A 20,686-nucleotide genomic window follows, 5' to 3' on the forward strand; every position below is an offset into this window, starting at 1 on the left:
ATAGATAGATAGATAGATAGATAGATAGATAGATAGATAGATAGATAGATAGATAGATATGGGGTTTTTTAAATTCATTTTAGAACCTCATATTATTATTTCCCCCTATGATTCACTTGCAAATATTGGCCACCCAAAAGTCAGAGAAAGCAACATTTTTAGAACCAAACAAGAATCTTTCCAATGAAATTGGGGAAAGTTTCAAGAATTGTTGTTCCAAATGTATAAATTAAAAGCACATTTTAGATCTGTGACTGATAGATAACTTTCTCTGTATACATTTCTTTGGGGAAGAAATATCATGCAATACCTAACACGACACCTTGTGAAATGCTTCTACTATTAAAAATCATCACTCAATATGAAAGCAGCTTTGTAGATGCAGCTCTGATCTCATCAGCCTGACCATACATATGGAAGCTCAAGTAAATGCTCATTGTGAAGATAATTATATTTATTATCCATTGGTTGGGATATATTTTTTTCAGTTTTTTTTGTCAAGTTTGCAACAGATCACTTAGGAATTAAGGATACCCACCCCACCCCACCCCCAAATTTCCAAAAATATGATGTCTTAAAGGAAACATGAACAATCTATTAGTCTAAAGTCTCATAGTATTACAAAGGATGCCTTATAAAAGTAAAGACAACTTTAAAAATCACATCTATTATGAAGAAAGATTTCTCTTTTATCAGTCTGTACAATTACTTTCTATTAGGGCCTCTTTTCATACTATTTTAATTCTTTTAAAGATAGAAGACAGAGCCTAACTACGCTTAGTAATATTATAAAACTCTCCTCAGGACACCTCCTGCTCCCCATCAGTGATTCGGTGATCTTTTCTTCAGCCTTTTAGAGCCTCTTGAGACCCAGAAGGAGAAGAGCCTTTGCCAAGATCACCAAAAACCAAAGACAACCAATGAGACTCGTAAAAAAGTCTACGAAGAAAGATCTTCCGAGCCCATCCCCAGCTGTCCATCCCAGCTATCTCTCAGGTTTTGGAGGCCAGAACCAGTCAGAATCTTCTTCTTTCATTGCTGTTGTCTCCTGGATTGTACCACCGGTGCTAGTCAAGGCTGTTATAAAGGTGGTTGAATCAATGGTGAAATCATTACTTGCTACTTCCCAGAGAACAGCTTTTTTGTGTTCAGACTTTTCTTCTTTTAATGATTCAAGATAATCCTTTACACTTTTTATAGATTGTAGAGAAGAGAAAAGAAAACCCAGAAACCTATAGATTATTTTGCATGACCATCATTGGATTTAAAACCATTCAATGTCATCTACTAATATCCAATAGCATTATTCTAGATATCAAGATATAGGTAACATTTTCAGCCAGATAACCCAAACACAGAATTTCAGGTAGACAAAGATGGGTAGAAATAAAAGATGCTGAAAAAACACTCGACAGAGTCAAAATTCTCTTTTAAAAATTATCATTTTTAAGTTAGTACTGTGATTGTATGGTGAGTCATTAGAATTCTTATTTCAGGGAGGAGAACACCAAGAAGGAATGCTAAGCAAAGGTTAATGACATGACTGGCTCATTGACAAGATCAGAAGGAAGGATCCTTTAAGGATCCATCAATTAAGGAGTATACTGGAGCTGTCTTTCTTTGAAGCCATTTCGATAGCTTGTTGACCCCAAAGAAGCAGACCATCAGAAGACAGAATAAGACCAAAACCCAACAGAAAAGCTAAAACAGTCATAAAGTCCTTAAAATCCCAAAGGATAATTATTTAGGTTATTCATTTCCATTACCAAGGAAACCCTAGAAAGGCCCATGAAGGAGCAAGCCAGAAAGCAAGTTTTCAGTGCACATTTTGCCCTAAAAGACGCTCTTTACAAACATTTTTTTCATGCATCATGCTTTTTACACTACATCCATCCCTCTCTTGATACTTCTCTGCTAATAGAGTGATAATACACTCTAACAAATGGCACTTGCTTTGATGAAATTGAATAAGCTAAGTTATTCTTATTCCCTCATTTTGCCACATTCCATTTAGTCTTTCAGATATCTCATCTGCTCTATGTGTTTCCTAAATAGTAGGCATATTTATAGAGATATAAAGGTGGTTTAATAAATCAAGTCACTATACTTCAGAATGAAATTGCTTATAAAGATGTAGGAGAATAAGCCATTCTCTACCAGTTTCATGATATAGAACTACCTTTTTCATGAATCTAACTTGCTTGGGAGAAAGCAGATGAAAAATGTTTCAGGATTACATCTTCTGGGTGTAACCAGATATAGGATCTTCTATTCCAAAGGAACCTCATGACCATAAACTTCTGAATGAAAATAACCTCCTTCCCATTATATATGGGCTACTACCTTAAGCGAAAAGAAAAAAAAAAGACTCTAGGTGAACTTATAATCATCTCCATTAGTAAGAATTGAGGGTTGCCATATGAGAAAGGGACCAGGCCCTTTTCTCACCAGGAAAGTTAAAGAGTCATTAAGTGGAAGCTTAGACATAGACTACACGTATCTATTTTCTTTCATCTGACCTCCATAAGAACTACTGATAAAATCATGCATGACTTGTTACCTGACTTGGCTGTTGAAAGATACTTACTATAAGTTGGTGAACGAGCAAACCAGATATGCATTGCATTATGCTGCGGCTGAGGTGTTGTTTCAGGAGTGGAATGAATCTCTGAATGCACAAGGGTGATAAATCAGTTACAGAAAAGTTATTTAGTAGGGTCCCACTAGGGAGGTAGAGTTCTTTCTCTACATAATATTCATTCTCTATAAAAAGTCTACTTCTTTATCATGATGGAGACTGGAAAAGACAGAGCATAGACAAGCCCCATCAGTGGCCTCTTAAAAACTTCCTGAACAGAAAACCTAGTTATTTTTCCTCCCAAATGAACATCTTAGAGTAAAGATTGATCAACGTAAGTTAACATCCCCTTACAAAGAATTCAGCATAGGATCAAGTAATGATGTATGGCAAAACTGGGTTTCCTAGGCTCCTTTGTTTAGTGCTATGTAGCTGAAATGGTGACATTCAGCAATTCAACTTGCTGAACTTCAACATTGACTTGGACCACTAGAAATCATTTTTCTCCAAGGTAATTCTTAGGTACAGATCTGCATCTTTCTTTTACCACCCCATACTTGAGCCAGGAAGTACTGGTACTAGCATTTTATGCCCCGTGTGAGTAGTATCTTCATTGGCTATGATGAAGGTTGAAGCTAGGGTATCCTTGAAATTATTTAGTGCTCATTCACAATTAGTCTCATATTTATCATTGTGTTTTAACGGGATATACATTCTATTAGAAGTGATTATCAAATTCATGGAAAGTCTTCTTCAATGATCCATAGTATTACTTTCTTCATCTTCTATATGTGGCTTCAGCATTTATCACCAATAAGTATGCTTAGAATGAAGCACAGACAAAATGTTCCCTTCACAAGCAATGGTGTGGTCTTTCAGGATTGTGAATGCAGTTACTGAAATCATAGAAATCTGTGTTCAAGCTAGAGAAGAGTTTGGACATTTTTAGATTGCCATTGAATTCAATTGGGAAGGGGGTATAATGGGGAGCTGGAGGAATTAAAGGACAGAAACCCAGATTAGGCAGAGGGAAGACACTAGAAATAATACCCCCCCCCCAAGAAAAAACGATCAACATTTAGACAGGAAAAACTCCAGTTGCCAAGTTCATTCATGCCAGGGAGCCAACACGATAGCCAAGGAAAAAAAAAAGAATATGCATGATACCCTTCAAGATTCCACTGTTGAAACAATCTAGCATCTCCCCAATCCATCACATACTGCAGCTGTTATCCACTGCCAAGTCACCATGGCCCTCACCCAACAGCACATCAGGAATAAACCAAAAGAAGACCACGAAACAAGCAAGCTGGGGGAGGCAGTCAGGGTATTGTAGAAAGGGCCCTGGATTTGAATTCAGATGACCTGAATTCTGGCATTTGCTAACAGTTCAGTTTTCGGCAAATGACCTTGCCACTCTGAACCTCAATTTCCTCCTCTGTGGAAATATGGACAATCATGCCTGCCCTGGTCGTCTTACAGGTTTGTCGTGAGGGTCAGATGCAACAAGAAAAGAAAAGGGCTTTGTAAACCATAGACTATAATAATTATAATAATGGCTAGCATTTTTATAGCACTTTAAAATTGGCAAAGTATTTTACATATGTTTTCTTATTTTACCTTCACAACAACCCTGGGAGGAGATACTATTATTACCCCTGCTATACAGATGAGGAAACTGAGGCATAGAGATAATGTGACTTGCCTAGGGCCACATAGCCAGTAAATTCCTGAGGCCAGATTTGAACTCAGGTCTTCCTGACTCCAAGCCTGGTGCTCTATCCACTGTACTACCTAGCTACCTGTACTATGCTCCTTTTATCCAAGCTCTAAAAAATAAAAATTTCCAAAAGCCTTAAGCACTGGGAATATCTCCACACTGACAAAAAGTAGGATTTCATTGAGAGTTTATACTACAGCTAATGAAGAGATTTTTCTACCCTTCTGAATTCTAGTGGCTGTCCTCTGTTAATTATCTCTAGTTTATCCTATATATAGTAGTTTGCACACATTTGCTTACATGTTTTACCCTATTAGTTTGTGAGTTCTCAAGGGCAGGGTCTGCTTTATACCTTTCTCTGTATCCCTAGAGCTTAGCACAATATGGGGCACATAGTAGGCATTTAATAACTTTATTGACTAACTACTCAACTTCACAACTCTTCTATGTATGAAAGGGTCTCTCTTAAGTTACATTTCTGGATCCTCGATAAAGCTAAATGTCAGAGTTAAAGGGATCTTGGAGTTCATTTAGTCCACCCTTAATATTACAGCTGAGGAAACTAAAACCCACACAGAAATGAAATGAATTGGCCAAAGGACACAGATTATAAAAAGGCAGAGCTGAGATTTAAATCCAGAGCTTCTGCCTCCCAATTCATTTCAGTGATAGTCACTCCTGGTTCTTCCCAATCTTAGTAATCCACCTCTCTTATCTTCAGCTACTGAGCCATCATTCCGCTGACCTGTTTACAGGAAGATCAAGGAATTCTGCCCAAAGCTTACCCACATTTGGGAGGTTTTAAAGATATATTTTATGATGTTTCATTTTTGCGACTATTCATCTGTTTCTAAGCAACCTTCATCCCTTTTTCCTTCTGCTTTTCTCTCAAGGATAGAAAAGCTTGAGTTGGGAAGCCAAGTCATCCCTACGTGGCTAGGATTGGGTAATAAATCCTACTGCCTCTCCTTTGCTAAACTATAGACCTAATGTTTACCATTAAGCATGTGTTATTAGTTTGGCCTTTATTTTGGCTTAATCCCCACAGTAAATATTTTACCAGGATTGTAGTGTGTGAGGGGAACACATTTACAGTAATCTAACTCTGTGTGTTTGAGACTGAGGTCACTTATTGTCTCATTTTGATAGTATTAGCAAAGAAAGTAGCTGGCAAAGCATAATGACCATGTGGTGGAAAGTGAAGAATTCAAATCCACAGGAGATTTGAAGTCAGAGGACCTAGGTTCAAATTCTGGTGTTGATATTAGAGTTTGTAACACAAAAGCAGGGACTTTCATTTTTTTTGTCTTTGTATCTTTGTGCCTAGGACAGTGTCACTTAAATAAATGCTCATGGATTGATTGATTTCCTACTCATGGTCTATGTAGATTTAGAAAAGTCATATGCTCCTCTCTATGCCTCAGTTTCCTCATCTGTAAAATGAAATTATCATTAGGGTCCATTTCCATCTGTAAATCCTGTGATCTTAATGATTTGAGACCTCCAAATGGGTTAAGAAATTGAGAGCCCTGGAAATTGTATGCTGCCCACTGGAGAACTTGTTTTGCTATTTTTCTTTTGTCAGCAGTACAACTCTTAGTAGATTCATCATCCTTTGGAATGGAACTGAAGAGGTGTAAATTTTCAAGAAGACTAAAACATGCTGGGAAACATGGAAGAGTTGGAACAACTTGGCCGTCAGCAGTAGGATGCATTCATGGGGAATTTCTCTTGATAGAAAAGTTGACCGCATCCCGAGTCAGAGCAGAACCAAATTTGAACCCCAGAAAATCATTCATAAGATGAATATGAATGCAAAGACAGTGCTATTGCTACTGTCTGATTTGTTAGAGTCAAAGAGAGCAGAAAAAGCCCCTGCCACAAGAATACATATACCATTAAGTCTCTATCATCTTCTTTGGCCCAACCTACAGCTTTAGAACTCCAACTACTACTGTCATGCAAAAAGACATTGCATGAGTAAAGAGGAAAAACCCCACCACACAATGCCCAAAGAAAGATACTCTTAAGATCAAATATTTCCTTTTTAAGAAAATAACTCAACCAAATGACCAAATGAAGAGAAGGAAAGAAAACAAAAGAAAGAGATAAACATTTCCCCACCAACACAAAACACCAAGAGACAAAACCCCAAGATGGCATCTGCTTATCTTCTCTCTTGCAGTGCCAGAGAATAATATAAGCAATCAGAACCAGTATGGAGCTGAAGAGGAGGAAACCATGAGCCAAGACTGGGTGAAGGACTGCTTCCTTCCCTTCCAATCCTTGCCTTCCCAAAGGAAGGAAGGTCTTTCATCATGGGAGGTTTTCCACCAGAAGCTGGATGACCACTTGCCAGGGATATTATAAAGGAGACTCTTATTTAGTTAGATTGGACTACACCCAGTTTAATACAACCCAACCTACATACATTAATTATCAACTCCATGTTGATAATCAGCTATGTGTTGGCTCTGTGCTGGCACCAATTACAAGATGCCTTCAAGGCATTTACATTCTACTAGGCAAATACAACATGTAGATGACCTCTGATGTTCCTTCCAACTGTGAGATTCTATGATATATTCTGGTCATGAAAGGGGGGAAAAGGGAAGAAAGTGTTGAACAATTATGAACATCTGTTTATGTGTAACTGTGTATATGAGGTCTACCATATTTCCTTTTTTGGTCCACATGTTGTATTTCCCACTTACAAACCCAAATCCTGAAACCTTGGGTATATAGCGAGGCTATATCTTGGCAGGAGGAGCTAGAGAGGGAGGAAGAGTATTTATAACAAAGATGCTTTGTCTCTCCTAATGATGGTCCCTGGTTTAAGAAGGATTGGAAGAACTACCCAGGAACTAGCAAGCTTGGGGCTTTTCTGACTTGTGAAAATGGAAATGTGTTCTCCTTACTGGTGACAGCAGGAAAGTTTTCATAGTGCTCAGTGATGAGGTCTTTGGAGGAAGTAGGCGTTACATCATCGTATGTTGTCTGAATGATGGTGGAACCGCCCATGGTGCTCCTCTCTCCTGCAGACCCACTGCTCCCATCATCCTCTGGAGTGAAACTGGGGTTGATATCTTCAGGATTTGTCCGATATTCTCCTTTCTTCGTATAGCGGGTTCCATCAGGGTTTACAATGCCTGAAGGAAAGGAAAAGTACCATCAGGGCTTCAGATTCACCCCTGTGATTACCCAAGCACTGGGAAAAGTTTTAAGTAATGAGTGCATTCTCATCAAATACAGACACTGGGAGAGAGGCTACATTCACTATGTGACTCGGAATCATACCTAAATGGACCAAAAGTAACTGTTTGGACCCCAAAGATATTGTGTGTATTTTTTGTAGTTTTTTATGTATACATACATACATATGCATGTATATATTTATGTATACATAGAAATATATTCATATATAACATGAACATCTATCTACACAGCCAGTGATTTTGTCAGAGTAAGGAACTCCCTATGTACAAATTCCTTCCAGCAAAGGGACTGTAATCCATTCTTGACATAATAAGCATCCTATGGAGTTATCTTAGAAAAACACATGTTAATGTTACTTGTTCACACAACTAGTAAGTATCAGAAGCAGAACTGGTAAATATTCCTTCCTGTTCTATTATGAAATATCGCCTTTACATAAATGTGTGTATAAATATATATGTGTATATATACACACAAGCATGTGTATATGTAATATACATTACATTGTATGTCATGTGTATATACACACATGCATAAATTAGCATGCATATGAATATGCATTTATTGGGTATATCTATAAATACACATTAGCCACATGTGCATGCATATTGATTTATGGACATATATGCGCTATGCATATGTATATGTGTATACACATGCATGTGCACACACACATATATATACATATACACATACATGTATCTATATATACATGCACATATCTATGTATCTGTCCACATACACATACATACACATATACATATGCACTCTAAGTAATTGCTTAGAGACAGCCAACCTCAGAGTCAGGAAGAACCTGGGTTCAAGTTCCAGAGATCGAATATCAGAGTTGGTTCCCCCAACCCCCATCCAAGTCCTGGTAGGGATTCTAACAGAATCCTTCCCCAATTAAGACGATTCAGGTCAGTACAAAGTCCGTGTAGAGAGACAAAAAAAAAAAAAAACAGCGGGAGCACAGTGGACCGTTGCCTCTGAACTGGCCCTGTTCTTTTGACACAGTACTGAAAACAGGCAGCACTTTTGATTTCCACTCCCACCCCACATCCTACCCTTGTAACAAGAACAGAAGATAAAAGTCCGAAGGGAAAGGTACCTATGGTGATTTGTCCTTCAAATACACTTGGTATGTCTGTGACATATGAGCAGTCTTCTTTGTCCAATGGGGCTGTGAGGAAGGAGAACAATGCAAATGGTCAATTTCATTGAAATGAGTCAAGAACTAGTCCCATTTTTTTAAATTAACTAAGACAATGCCTTATTCTTTTTTTTTTTTTGGAATTTGGTGATCTCCCTGCTCTTCCCAACACCATTCAAACCTGGCCTTTCCAACCATCTACCCTTCCCTCTCTACCTCAGTTGGGATCTTAGAAATGGAACAGATCTTAGAAATCATCCAGTTAGCCAACCCTATTATATAGATTTTTTAAAAAAAAAGTGAGGCTAAGAGAGGTGAAGAGACTTTCTCAAGGTCACATAGGGAGTAAGAAGCAGAACTAGTGGGATCCAACCCTGCCAGGGAAATCTCCTCTGGACATTTCCCAGGAGAGGAAATTGCCTGGTGTTGTACTTCTGCCATAGATCTCAAAGTCCATTGTCATCACTCGTTTACCAGGATGCTCTACCTCCCGAGTGGTCACAAGCACAGGCACACAGCATCAAACATCTTATGAAACAGAATATTTTGCCTAAATTCTTTTGCAGGGATAGAAATAGGATGAAAATGAGCATAATTTATAGGTTAAATTGAAACTGCAGCGGCAATTCAAATAGAGTCAGAGATTCCAACTCAATTTCCAGAATCTCACATCCCTTTCGTCAAATGAAGTGGGAAGATCCATGAATACTGAAGAAGAAGATCACATCAGCTAAGAATTCTTAATGGCCATCTAAAGGCTGATGAGCGCTTGTATTTCTCTATGAAAATGTGGTGAGTCATTATCTTCTTTGGTGCTGTTATGGAGATTAGATCCAGATGGATTTTTTCTCCTGGCTTTATCGGTTGTTGATTGATTGTCTCATGCCTAATTGTGGTTCCTTCCAGTACCATGAGTCAACAAATCTTTGTGTTTAGCTGATATCTTGACCATTTCTAAGTGTCCTGTCAACAAAACGTGGGACTTTACAGCACGGGTTAGCTCCATGGGTTAGACATCAAGGACTAATTATTTTTGTTCATTTTCCTTTTATGTGTTTTTTACTCTGAACCTCACAAATTCCAAATAAAACAAGCCTCTCCTTATACATTGTAGAACAGGAGAGGATTGTATCTGAAACCTTGGATTTTTATTTTATAGTGCTTTTCTTTTTATAAGTGTACAGGAAATTCACTAGGTAATTTTCAAAGCTTTCCTGTTTGTCATAGTTCCTCCCGGTCTTGCTTCTGTTCTCTTCTCTTTTGGGGAGGGAGGGTGAGATTCTTATTCCTATTCCCCTTTTTCCTTCTCACAGTATCCTCTCTGACTGTTAAGACAAACAGAATCCTTCTAACAATTAGCATAGGCAAGCAAAAAAAACCCTACATAGTCCATGTCCAAAAATGTCCCCCAAAAATCTCTTTCTGCATCTTGAGTCCATCACTTTTCCATCAAGAGGTAAGTAGTATTCATTCTTAATCATCAATCCTCAGCATCATAGTTGGAAAGACTAACATTTTAAAGCTCAATTCTCTTTCCCCCTGTTCTTCTGGAGTTTCCTTCTCATTTTCCAGGGAAGGCATAAGATGACTAATCTTCTACTTAATTCATTTGCCTTGTTATTAGAATGTAAGCTCCTTGAGGGCAGAGATTGTTTCAATTTTGCCTTTCTATTCCCACACCTTACCACAGTCCTTAGCATATAGTAGACCCTTAACAAACACTTGTTAGTGAACTGGTTAATTGACATTCTTATACCTTCCCCTCAAAAAATTATGTGATGTTTGTTTTATACATATTTCATAAATCTCCCTTGATAGAACATAAGTTCTGGGAGGGCAAGGACCACTTAATTGTTATCTTTGTATCCCCAGGACCTAACACAGTGTTTTGTATATAGTAGGCAGTTAATAAATGATTTTTATTTATAAATATACATATTCAATAACCTATTCTGTATGTTCCACAAGATCCTTTAGAATTTAAGATACTTAAAATCAGAGATCTTCATTTTTGTCATTGCATCCTTATTGCCTGGCTCATGGAAGACAATTAATAAATGCTTGTTAATTGTCTGATTGATTGATTTGCATCAGCTCAAAGGAAAGGCCACAGTCTGGAAATTCATACAAAAGAAATTGTTAAGAAGAAGAATTTCTCATCTTTAGGATGGGGAGAATCCCATTTGGTCTCCCTCCTTCAGGGCTGCCATTGGGAAAATACATTGTAAACCTGAAAGTGCTATCTGTAAATGGCAGCTATTGTTATTATCACGAATCACTTTATAGATTTGGTTTTTGTCCACTTGGAGGAGAGAAAGGGGCCATTATTACCTTAGCAAATACAATAAATGAAGGCAACCACCGTGCTGCCACACAAGGATTTCTTAAGAGGAGAGGCCTTTCATCTAACATAAAGGTGATCATTTAGCTAAAAACAAACAAAAAACCCAATGGTCCCATGCATGTACCCTATCCGTGTGGAAGGTGACAACCTCACTGAGATTGCAAATTGCAGAACAGCTGATCCTCTATATTGGAGCAGAGAATTTTTTCCCTGGGAGCTCCCTATAAGCCTCTGAGATGCCTCCCAACTTTCAATTTGTGGTCCTATGATCCTATGAGGGCTCCTAGGGGGCACAGTGGCTAGAGTGCTGGTCCTGGAATCAGCAAGACTCACCTTCCTGAGTTCAAATCTGGCCTGAGACACATATGAGCTGTGTGACCCTGGGAAAGTCATTTCATCCTCCTTGCCTCAGTTTCCTCATCTGTAAAATGAGCTGGAGAAGGAAATGGCAAACCCATTCCAATATCTTTGTCAAGAAAACCCCATGGGGGTCATAAAGAGTTGGACATAACTAAAATGACTGGACAACAATAACAAAAACGATCTTATGAAATTATAGGTCCAGCCCTGACCACCCCCAAAAAAAACATATCCAGACATTACCTTGACTGCTGTAAAAATAATTAAATCGGAGAATAACAAAGATAAAATCATAGGACCACAGATTTAGAACCAGATAAGATTCTCATCTAGGCAGCTCGATAGTGTCATGGATACAACATTGGGCCCGGAGTCAGGAAGACCTGCGTTCAAATCTAGCCTCAGACACATACTAGCTATGTGACCTCAAGTCACTTAACCTCTGTTTGCCTTAGTTTCTTCAACTGTAAAATAAGGACAATCACAATACCTGCTTCATAGGGTTGTTATAAGTATTGAATGAGATAATATTCGGAAAGTTCACAGTACCTGGTGCGTGGTAGGTGCTATGTAAAAGCTCATTCCATTCCTTCCCTTCCCTGTGAAGGTAGGCTGGTGAAATGACTAGGGGGCTCTTATACAGAGAAGACCCAGGCTCATATCCAGTCTCTGACACTTGCTAGCTGCACGACTTTCATTGACTCATTTACCCTAATACGTCTGAGTTTCCTTCTCTGCTCAATCAGTATTTGATAAAAGTACAACGTGCTGTATTAGTTCTGACCAATGATACATTCAAACCAGGACCCTGGCTCTGACTACATCATAAATTTAGCCTTCGAACTTGCCTTCTCATTCACTACTGGGACTTGGCGAAAGCAGCCCCCATGCCCATTGCCTCTAATTCCCAACTGGATTTCAGCCCAGTTCAGACTTGGACTGGAAGCTTCCCTCAACTTCCTTCAGGGATCATTATATCCTGATATGACATCAAAAACATTAAAACCAAGGGAAGAGCAAGCGCAGATCATTTCCCCAAACTGAGAGACTAATACTTGGTGTTCCAATTTCTATTCTAAAGAATGTTTGATGTGTTTTTAGCATTCCTTGGGTCCAAGGCAGCGTGCATGCCAGTGAGGATGATAACCCCAAAAGACATTCAGTTAGGTTTGCCCTCCCTTCTCCAATAATGGAACCTCATTAGCCAGGCTTTCTTTCTACTTAATGAGCATTGCTGGACTGGAGAGAATTAGGGCAAAGAGAGGCTGCTGCTTTATTCAGTGACCCTTCACAGAGACCTTGAGAAAGCAGACAGTGAAGACTGAGCTCTCTCTCTCTCTCTCTCTCTCTCTCTCTCTCTCTCTCTCTGGCTATCTCTACCACACCAAACCAGACACCTGAAAAGTAAACTCCTACCTTACTTCAAAATACAGAACAGATAACACTTACCAAGTCCTTTCCTGATCTGCTCATCTGCCTAGCCCTTCCCTCCAGGTACCTGTGCTCACTCCTTTTTGAAATATATAAAAATATACATACATATATACATATAACATATATACAATTTATGTATAATATAAATTACAATGTATATATTTATATGTATACAAAGAGCGCCAGGGTCCTGGTTTAAATGTATATAGTATATGTAATATAGAATATGTTATATAACATACCAAATATTAACATAATATATGACAAACATTACATATAATATATTACCTATATTATGTTCTATAACATATAATTACCACATGTAATATATGTTATATAATATGTGTTACATGTAATATAAGTAATGAATATGTATGATATATAATATGTTATAAAATATTATATATAATATGTCATATATTTTATATGTACTTATCTCTATCTCCCCCCACCCTATAGAATGTAAGCTCCTAGAGGTCAGGGGCTTTTGATTTTTGATGTCATATCATAGTACATAGTAGTGCTTAATAAAGGTTTGCAGAATTAAATTATTGAATTTTGTATAACTACCATATGTTCCATACAGTGCCATGTATATGGTAGTTTTTTTATGACTATTGACTTACACCACTCTAATTCAATTAATGATTTGTCTAGACCTCTCACCTCTAACACATTATCAGGTGCTTTCTTCATCCCTACTTTGTACCAAGGTAAGGCTTCTCTAAGCTATGGTATCAATTTATTTCATTCAAATGACAAACAATGCAATGGAAATAAATGCCAACCTACCTGAGGCATTGAAGCAGTAGGTGTCATATTGAGACATATTTGAGGGAAGGATATATACCCCAGTGTTATTTGCTGCACAGAGAAACCTGGGCGTCTTTCGTGGGATAACAACATGTCCATCTATGAATCCATACCTGTAGAAGAAGAGGGACTTATCAACCTGCTAGGACTATCATGGTAAGTCATGGAATAACTCAAGATCCATAAGTTACATGAGGTCTGGGACCATTTTGAATTTTTCTTTGTACCTTTCCCAACCCAACGGTTTGAATATTCTCAATAATTTTTGCTGGACCCAATTCTTTACTTATTCTATATTCCTTTATTTAAATTAAGCCTAAAACATTTCCGAGGGGATCAAGCTGAGTGTGAGCATGTTACAACACATTCTAAATAAGGAATTACATGGAAGAAATAGAATAAAGGAGAGAATTAGGTAAATGTATGACTAGAAAAAGGATAGGCAGTCATGTAGAGAGAAGAAGGGATAGCAGAGGGTTGATTATGCACTCCATGGTATCTATGCAATATTGAGAGTATATAAGGAAAGCACCCAGTACATTAGGTGGAAACCTGGTGGCAAATTTATGTAAGGACATGGACCAGTCACATAGGACAGGCAGGCACACATGGATTGTACTTTGCCCTGCTAAAGGAAATGCCTACACTAAAAAGGCCATAGATCTATTGGAAAATTGGAGTACTGGTTAAATAGAAATAAACAACTACAGAAATGAGAAGAAGTTACATATTCAGAGACAAGAAGATCTTCTGTATTCCAAACTCAATAGAATGTAAGCTCCTTGAGGACAGAGACTACTTTCTTTTTGTTTTCCTCAGCACAGTGTATGACACATTGTGGCACTTAATAAATATTTTTTGACTAATTGACTACTTAAAAAAAGGAAATGGAAGGGAAGGGAAGGGAGAAGGGAAGGGAAGAACAAAACATTTTTCTTCAATGCCTCCCAAGAAGAGAACTTGTATGACAGTGAAAGTGGAGGGGGGGGTGTATCTTTTAGTTCTATTCCTAAGCTGAATATGTTCAAAGTTAGTAAGGGAAGGGGAGTGGAAACTGAATCAGAAACACTTCTCTGTTTAATATTACATCTACTACTATCTGTGTTGAGAACAGACAAGTCACTTGTCTTCTCTGGGACTCAGTTTCCTCATCTGTAAAATGAGACAGTTGAACTAAATGGCCTCTAAGACCCCTTCCAACTCTCTGGCCTAAGACTTGTTGACCACAAAACAACAAATGAGATGTGGTCTGATAATAAGCAAATGCTGCCCTAGTCTAATGAAACCTCTTTGAGAGTGGGCTCTGTTTCCTTTTTGTCTTTCTATCCCTGTCACTTAGCCTAGTGCCCTCCACTTTGTGGGGTGGAGGCAGAGACAGGGATGAAAGGTGACTTCAAAAGTAGAGGGAACTTCCTGTAAAGAAACTGCTTCAATCAATCAATTAATTAACAAGTATTTGTTAAGCATCTTCTAAGTGCCAAGTGCAGCCTAGACACTAGAGATGGGGAGGGAAAAAAAATTACCCCATCCCTGCCTTCAAGCAGCTTACATTCTATATGAGAAGTCACTACATACACATAAGAATATCCAAAATAAATACAATACATATACTAAATCATTCTTTAATGAATGGTCTTAGAGAGTTCCCTAGGGCATCAAGTGAGTTACCCAAGATCACACACTCACTCTTTGATAGAGATGTGACTTTAAATCCGGTTTTCCCACCTCCGAGTCCAATGCTCTTTACAGAGGACACGCTGCCTCTCTTACATAAAAGAGATTGATAAGTGTCTATTGCACTGAATGGAATTAGAATGTAAGTTTCTTAAGGGCAGGTCTTTGATGTTGTCATTGTTGCTTTTGCTAGCACATATAGTAAATACTTGATAAATGGTTGCTGACTGAATCCAATTGAATTGAATTGAGCTAGGGAAAGAAAAAAAAAGCTTCATAATCAGCAGTATTTCTAAAATGCAACCCTGGCTAAAATCATGTCTCTCATATTCCAGCGACTTCATGCCAAAAAGCTAAACTGCCTCAGGTACTGTGCCCCCACCCCCAAACCTACTGGCATTTATACAGGTTTTCAAGTGTCTTAGCACACAGCACTAATTAACAGTCTGTTGCAACTAGAGAGCTTATGACTAATTCCTCATCTGAATGGACCAACTGGTTTTCCTGAAGTCTCCTCAGTTTGGTGGGGTGGGGAACATTAAGTGGTAATAAGTTCTATATACCTGAAAATTGCTATTTATCAGGGAGGGGCAGGCAATAGAAGGTTGGGACTTCAGGTTTATCTCTGGTATTTGTCATGTGGCCGCTATCTGATTCAGAAACTAGGGGAATAGATTTCGTAACTTAAACTCTCAATTGTGGGCGAAATGAACAATGGGTTGCTACTTGGGGGCCATCTTGCTTTGTGTGAACCCCAAATTTCCCTTGCAGCACTTCATTGGGAGTCATTGGACCTAGGTCTGAATCCCAACTTTGATCAGTCTCAATGTATCTTAGCCTCATTTTCCTCAGCTGCAAAATGGAAATGATATAATAGAAATAATAATAATAAGGCAATAAATTTGCCTTATTTGCTTCATAGTGTTATTGTGAGAATGGAAAGATCACAGATCCATGGCCATCTAGGCCAACTTCTATTTTACAGATGAGGAAACTGAGGCCCCCAAGGTCACACAGACACTAAATGGCCTAGCTGGGTTCTGAATGTAGATTTGCTGATGCCAGAATCTTTGCTCTTTTTCTGCCCCATGTGAGATAACGAGCTTGTTACTTTTCCTGGGAAACACTATGTAACTGGGAGATATTATTGCTCTGATTGTTATTTCAATAAGAGACTTGAAAGTCCCTCAACAGACATGATTTCTAGCACTTACTGGTGGCCCTGTTTAAAACCCATAAGATTCCCCTGTGCAGGTTTGCTAATTGCTCATCCTTCCCCACTGGAAAGCAACCAGAGTCCATTCTGTAGGTGGGGGCTCAATGTCTTGGATCCAGATGAAATCATAAGTGTTTAAAGGTCAAAAGAACTTTGGAAACTGTCCAGCCCTGTCCTCTCAATTTACAGTGTCCTACAAGTGGTAAGTGGCTGGGTCAGAGTTCCAATCCAGATCCTCTGACTCTGAATTTGAAGGGATCTAATCCAACCTCATTCTCTTACCAGTAAAGAAAGTGAGTCTCAGAGAGGGAAAGTGACTCAAGTAGCTAAGAGCTCAGACTCTAATCAAGGTGGTCATCTGGTAACCAGGTGTTGGAGGCGCCTGACTGTCATGGAGACTTTATGAAGTTTCCACAGTGATCTCTGGAGAGAGACAGAGAAAGGGACAGAAAGAGAGAGAGACAGAGAGAGAGAGAGAGAGAGAGAGAGAGAGAGAGAGAGACAGAGAGAGAGAGAGACAGAGAGAGAGAGAGAGAGAGTTTTGTGTGTGTGTGTGTGTGTGTGTGTGCGTGTGTGTGAGAAGGGGAAGCTGTGGGCCAATGCCGGAAGCTGCAGAGTAGGCGATGAGGAGATTACATAGAAACCTTCAAGTGAAAATGAAGAACTTTCCATTTGTGGTCAGCATGGTCCCTAACTGTTAATGGGCACTGCTGTCCATAGGAACAAAAAGAGACACGGATGAGGCTCTTTTGTTGATTCGAAGAATCACAAGGTAGGCTTTTGGGGAGGGGGGGAAGGTATATGGGAGGAGAGAGGGGAAAAGGGGGTATTTTGGGGGCCCTTCTTGGTACTTAGAAACCAAGTTTTTTTGTTTGTTTTTTAATGTCTAAGAAAAGTTTTGTTTTTGTTTTTTAGTATCTTGGAAAACAACTTGTAATAGATGTTTTGTTTTTGCTTCCCAGATTGGAAGAGATGAAGAAAGAAGAAAAGAAAGGAAGGAAGGAAGAGGGCAAGGGAAGGAAGGAAGGAAGAGAGGGAGGAGAGATAGAGGAAGGAAGGAAAAAGGGATAGAGGGAGGGATGGAGGGAGGGAGAGAAAGAAGAAAGGAAGGAAGCAAAGAGGAAAGGAGGGAGGGAGGGAGGAGTCCAATTCAATAAACATTTATTAAATGCTTACTATTTGTCAAGCATAATATGCAGCACAGGGAATACTGACTCAAAAATTACCATCACTTCCCTCAATGAGTTTATATGAGGCAGTTGGGGGTGGGGAAAGATAAAACATGCACACAGGTAAGTACATTCAAAGTACAAACAAGGCAAAAACAATGTCATTTTGGGATCAGAAGAGCTCTAAATCCTAGGGCAAGCAGGAAAGATTTCATGTAGGAAGTGGTTCCTGGGCTCGGGTATGCTTTGAACAAACCCAGGGAAACTGAGGCAAAAGTGAGAAGGTCATTCCAGAGATAGGGGGCAGCAGTGTGGGCAAAGATAAGGAGGCAAGAGATGACATGTTATGAGTGGAGACCAGCAAACAGGCCCATTTGATAAGTGGAACAGAGAGTACATCAAAATGAGAAAAAGAGGCAGCTGGACACAGTGTTAGAGATCCAGCTTTGGAGTCAGGAAAAGCTGAGGTCAGTTCCATTCTCTGACACTTACCAGCTGTATGACCATCAGTAAATCCTTAACCACTCATTGCCCCAGGCAATTACCTAAGACTTTGTAGAAGAGTTGCCCATCAGAATCAATAGAGGGAATTTCCACTCTGGAAGTTCTTCTTGTTGTTCAATCCTTTCATTTGTGTCTGACTCTTGCCACATTTGGTTTTCTTGGCAAAGATACTGGAGTGGTTTGTCATTTCCTTCTCCAGCTCATTTTACATATGAGGAAACTAAGGCAAACAAGGTTAAAGGATTTGCCCAGGGTCACACAGCTAGTAAGTGTCTGACTCTAAGCCCAGCACTCCGTCCACTGTGCCACCTAGCTGGAACTTCTAGATATCAATTAAATCACACTTCTAAACAAAACAAAACAAAAAGCATGAAAGAAAAAAAGGAAGAACAAGAAAGAAAAAATGACAAAACAAGAAAAAAAATGGTTCCTGACATGTCAAGTCCTAGAGTATAAACCATATATTGATCTCAAAACACTGCTATCTACTTCTTCTCTTGTGGCCCAGCCAATTCTATCAGTATCCTCTTCAAAAGCAGGAGAAAGCCGGTGAAGCATTTCAGCATTATACAAGCAGATGACTTGGGTGGCCTCTTCAGAGCTCCCCTCTCTATGATTCACAGAAAACTAAGTCAACTAAATTCTAGTTGTCATACTAGTTTCAAATTTACTTTGACAGATTAATAGGTGGATCAGAGTCTTCAAGAGACTGCCCATTCAGCTGTCATTCTGACCCTCCCAACCTCCCCACAGCCCCGCTGTACAGCCAGCCTCTGATGACTAACCCCCTCTCCCTCAGGGAACCTGCTCCCTTTGCAATGGAAGGAGATCTCAAACTCCAAAGACCTGCCTCCACCATTTACTAGCCATATGCAACTGTGGCTAAGACAACCAATCTCACTTCTCTGACGCTCAATTTTTGGATCTATGAAATGGGTATAATAATACATGAGGCTGATGATGATGATGGTGATGATTATCATTACCTGCAAGTCTCGAACCCGATGCTCAATGCTTGTTCCATCTGTTTCAGGGTAGGGAGGGTGCTATTAAAAGCCTTACAAAGGTCAGCAGCCTCGGTTCGAGAAATACTGTATCGACCGTTTTTCTCAACATGATAAACCCCTGCATACCTGCAGGTAATATTCAGTTCTGTTGGTTGAAAGGGGAAAGAAAAATAAGTCAGTTTATTGGTTAGTCCCATTTAAAGGACAATAATCCACAGAATCTCAGGCTATTAGAAGTAACTTAGTCTTAAAAATTATAATTTGTAAAATTAATTTATAATATATAATAATACAATATGTTATATATTACATGATCATTATATTATAATCATATATTAATATAATAGTGATACATTATATATCATTGGTATTATATATTATATAATGTATATAATATTACATTATTGACTTATAATATAATTTAGATAGAAATTTATACTTTATATGGAAATGTAATACATTTCTATAATGCTTAAAAGTTTACAAAACACTTCAATAATTAGCGGGGATAAGTGCCTACTAATATAATAAGCACCCACTATGTGCCATGTACTCTGCTAACTACTAGAGAGATACAAAGGCAAAAGTGAAACAGTTCCTGTCCTCAAGAAGCTTACGTTCTAATGACAGAAATAATATGCACACATAAAAGGTTATGCGGAATATATACAAAATGAATACAAGGCAGTTTTGAGAGGGAGCAGCTGGGCGGGAATCAGCTAAGGTTTCATGTAAAAGCTTGATCTGAGTTTTGAAAGAAAGGAGGGGTCCCAAGGCAGAGGTGAGACAGGCACATGGATTGAGGTGATAGCATTTTCAACAAGTGGGACCAAGCAAAAAGAAAAGAGATGGAGTGTCAAGTGAGAGGAATAGCCAATATTATCATTCCCATTTTAAAGATGAGAAGACAGGGGTTTGGCAAGGTACAATGCTTTGCCCAGTGTCCCACAGTAATAGTGAGACTCAACCATAGCTTGAACATTCTTGGCTGGGTTGTCTTTCTGCTATAGCACAAGCATCTCCTAAAAGACACCATCATCACATGGAGTTCGATTTTGGGAACGCCTAAGACAAAGCAAGCTCATTCTTCCACCCTCTGAGTGAGTGATGTCCAACACTTAGCTGTTTTGTGGAGTAGAAGCAGCCCTGGGCTGCCCTTCACAAGACCTTTGTTTGACTTTGCTGATAAAGGTTCTCAAAATCATGCCCTCTAAGGACCTATTGAAAGAATAGGAGATTTTTAGGCTGGAGAAGAGACTTGAGTGGGGTGGGACATGACAGCTGTCTTCACGGGTTTGAATATATGTCATATCAAAAATGTATTAGACTTGTTCTTCTTGGCCCCAGACCTGGGGAGCAATGGGGCAAAGAGGTGAACTTATACTGAACACAAGGAAGAACTTTTTACATAAAAGTGGGAAGAGCTGCCTCTGTAGGTAGAGAGAAAGGAAAGGAGAAAGGGGAGAAAAGAAGAAAAGAAAGAAGAGAGGAAAGAGAG

The 20,686-nt window shown here is 38.9% G+C and overlaps 1 protein-coding gene across 11 annotated transcripts in view; it reads right to left on the reverse strand.

The window, feature by feature from the left end:
- The window catches only part of CD44 (CD44 molecule (Indian blood group)), an 89,826-nt gene that overhangs the window by 34,286 nt on the left and 34,854 nt on the right, over positions 1-20,686 (reverse strand). For 8 of the 11 annotated variants that reach the window (XM_027837811.1, XM_027837810.1, XM_027837808.1 and 5 more), the window contains exons 2-6: positions 19,168-19,333; positions 13,598-13,731; positions 8,626-8,697; positions 7,217-7,447; positions 2,588-2,668 (exon numbers count right to left, since the gene is read on the reverse strand). In XM_027837811.1, the coding sequence (XP_027693612.1) occupies positions 2,588-2,668; positions 7,217-7,447; positions 8,626-8,697; positions 13,598-13,731; positions 19,168-19,333 (684 nt within the window). The remainder of the gene's footprint in view (positions 1-2,587; positions 2,669-7,216; positions 7,448-8,625; positions 8,698-13,597; positions 13,732-19,167; positions 19,334-20,686) is intronic. The other 3 variants (XM_027837809.1, XM_027837817.1, XM_027837818.1) reach the window with 1 other exon arrangement.

Source organism: Vombatus ursinus, unplaced genomic scaffold (assembly GCF_900497805.2).
Source record: "Vombatus ursinus unplaced genomic scaffold, bare-nosed wombat genome assembly UNPS02014822.1, whole genome shotgun sequence".
Taxonomy (NCBI): domain Eukaryota; kingdom Metazoa; phylum Chordata; class Mammalia; order Diprotodontia; family Vombatidae; genus Vombatus; species Vombatus ursinus.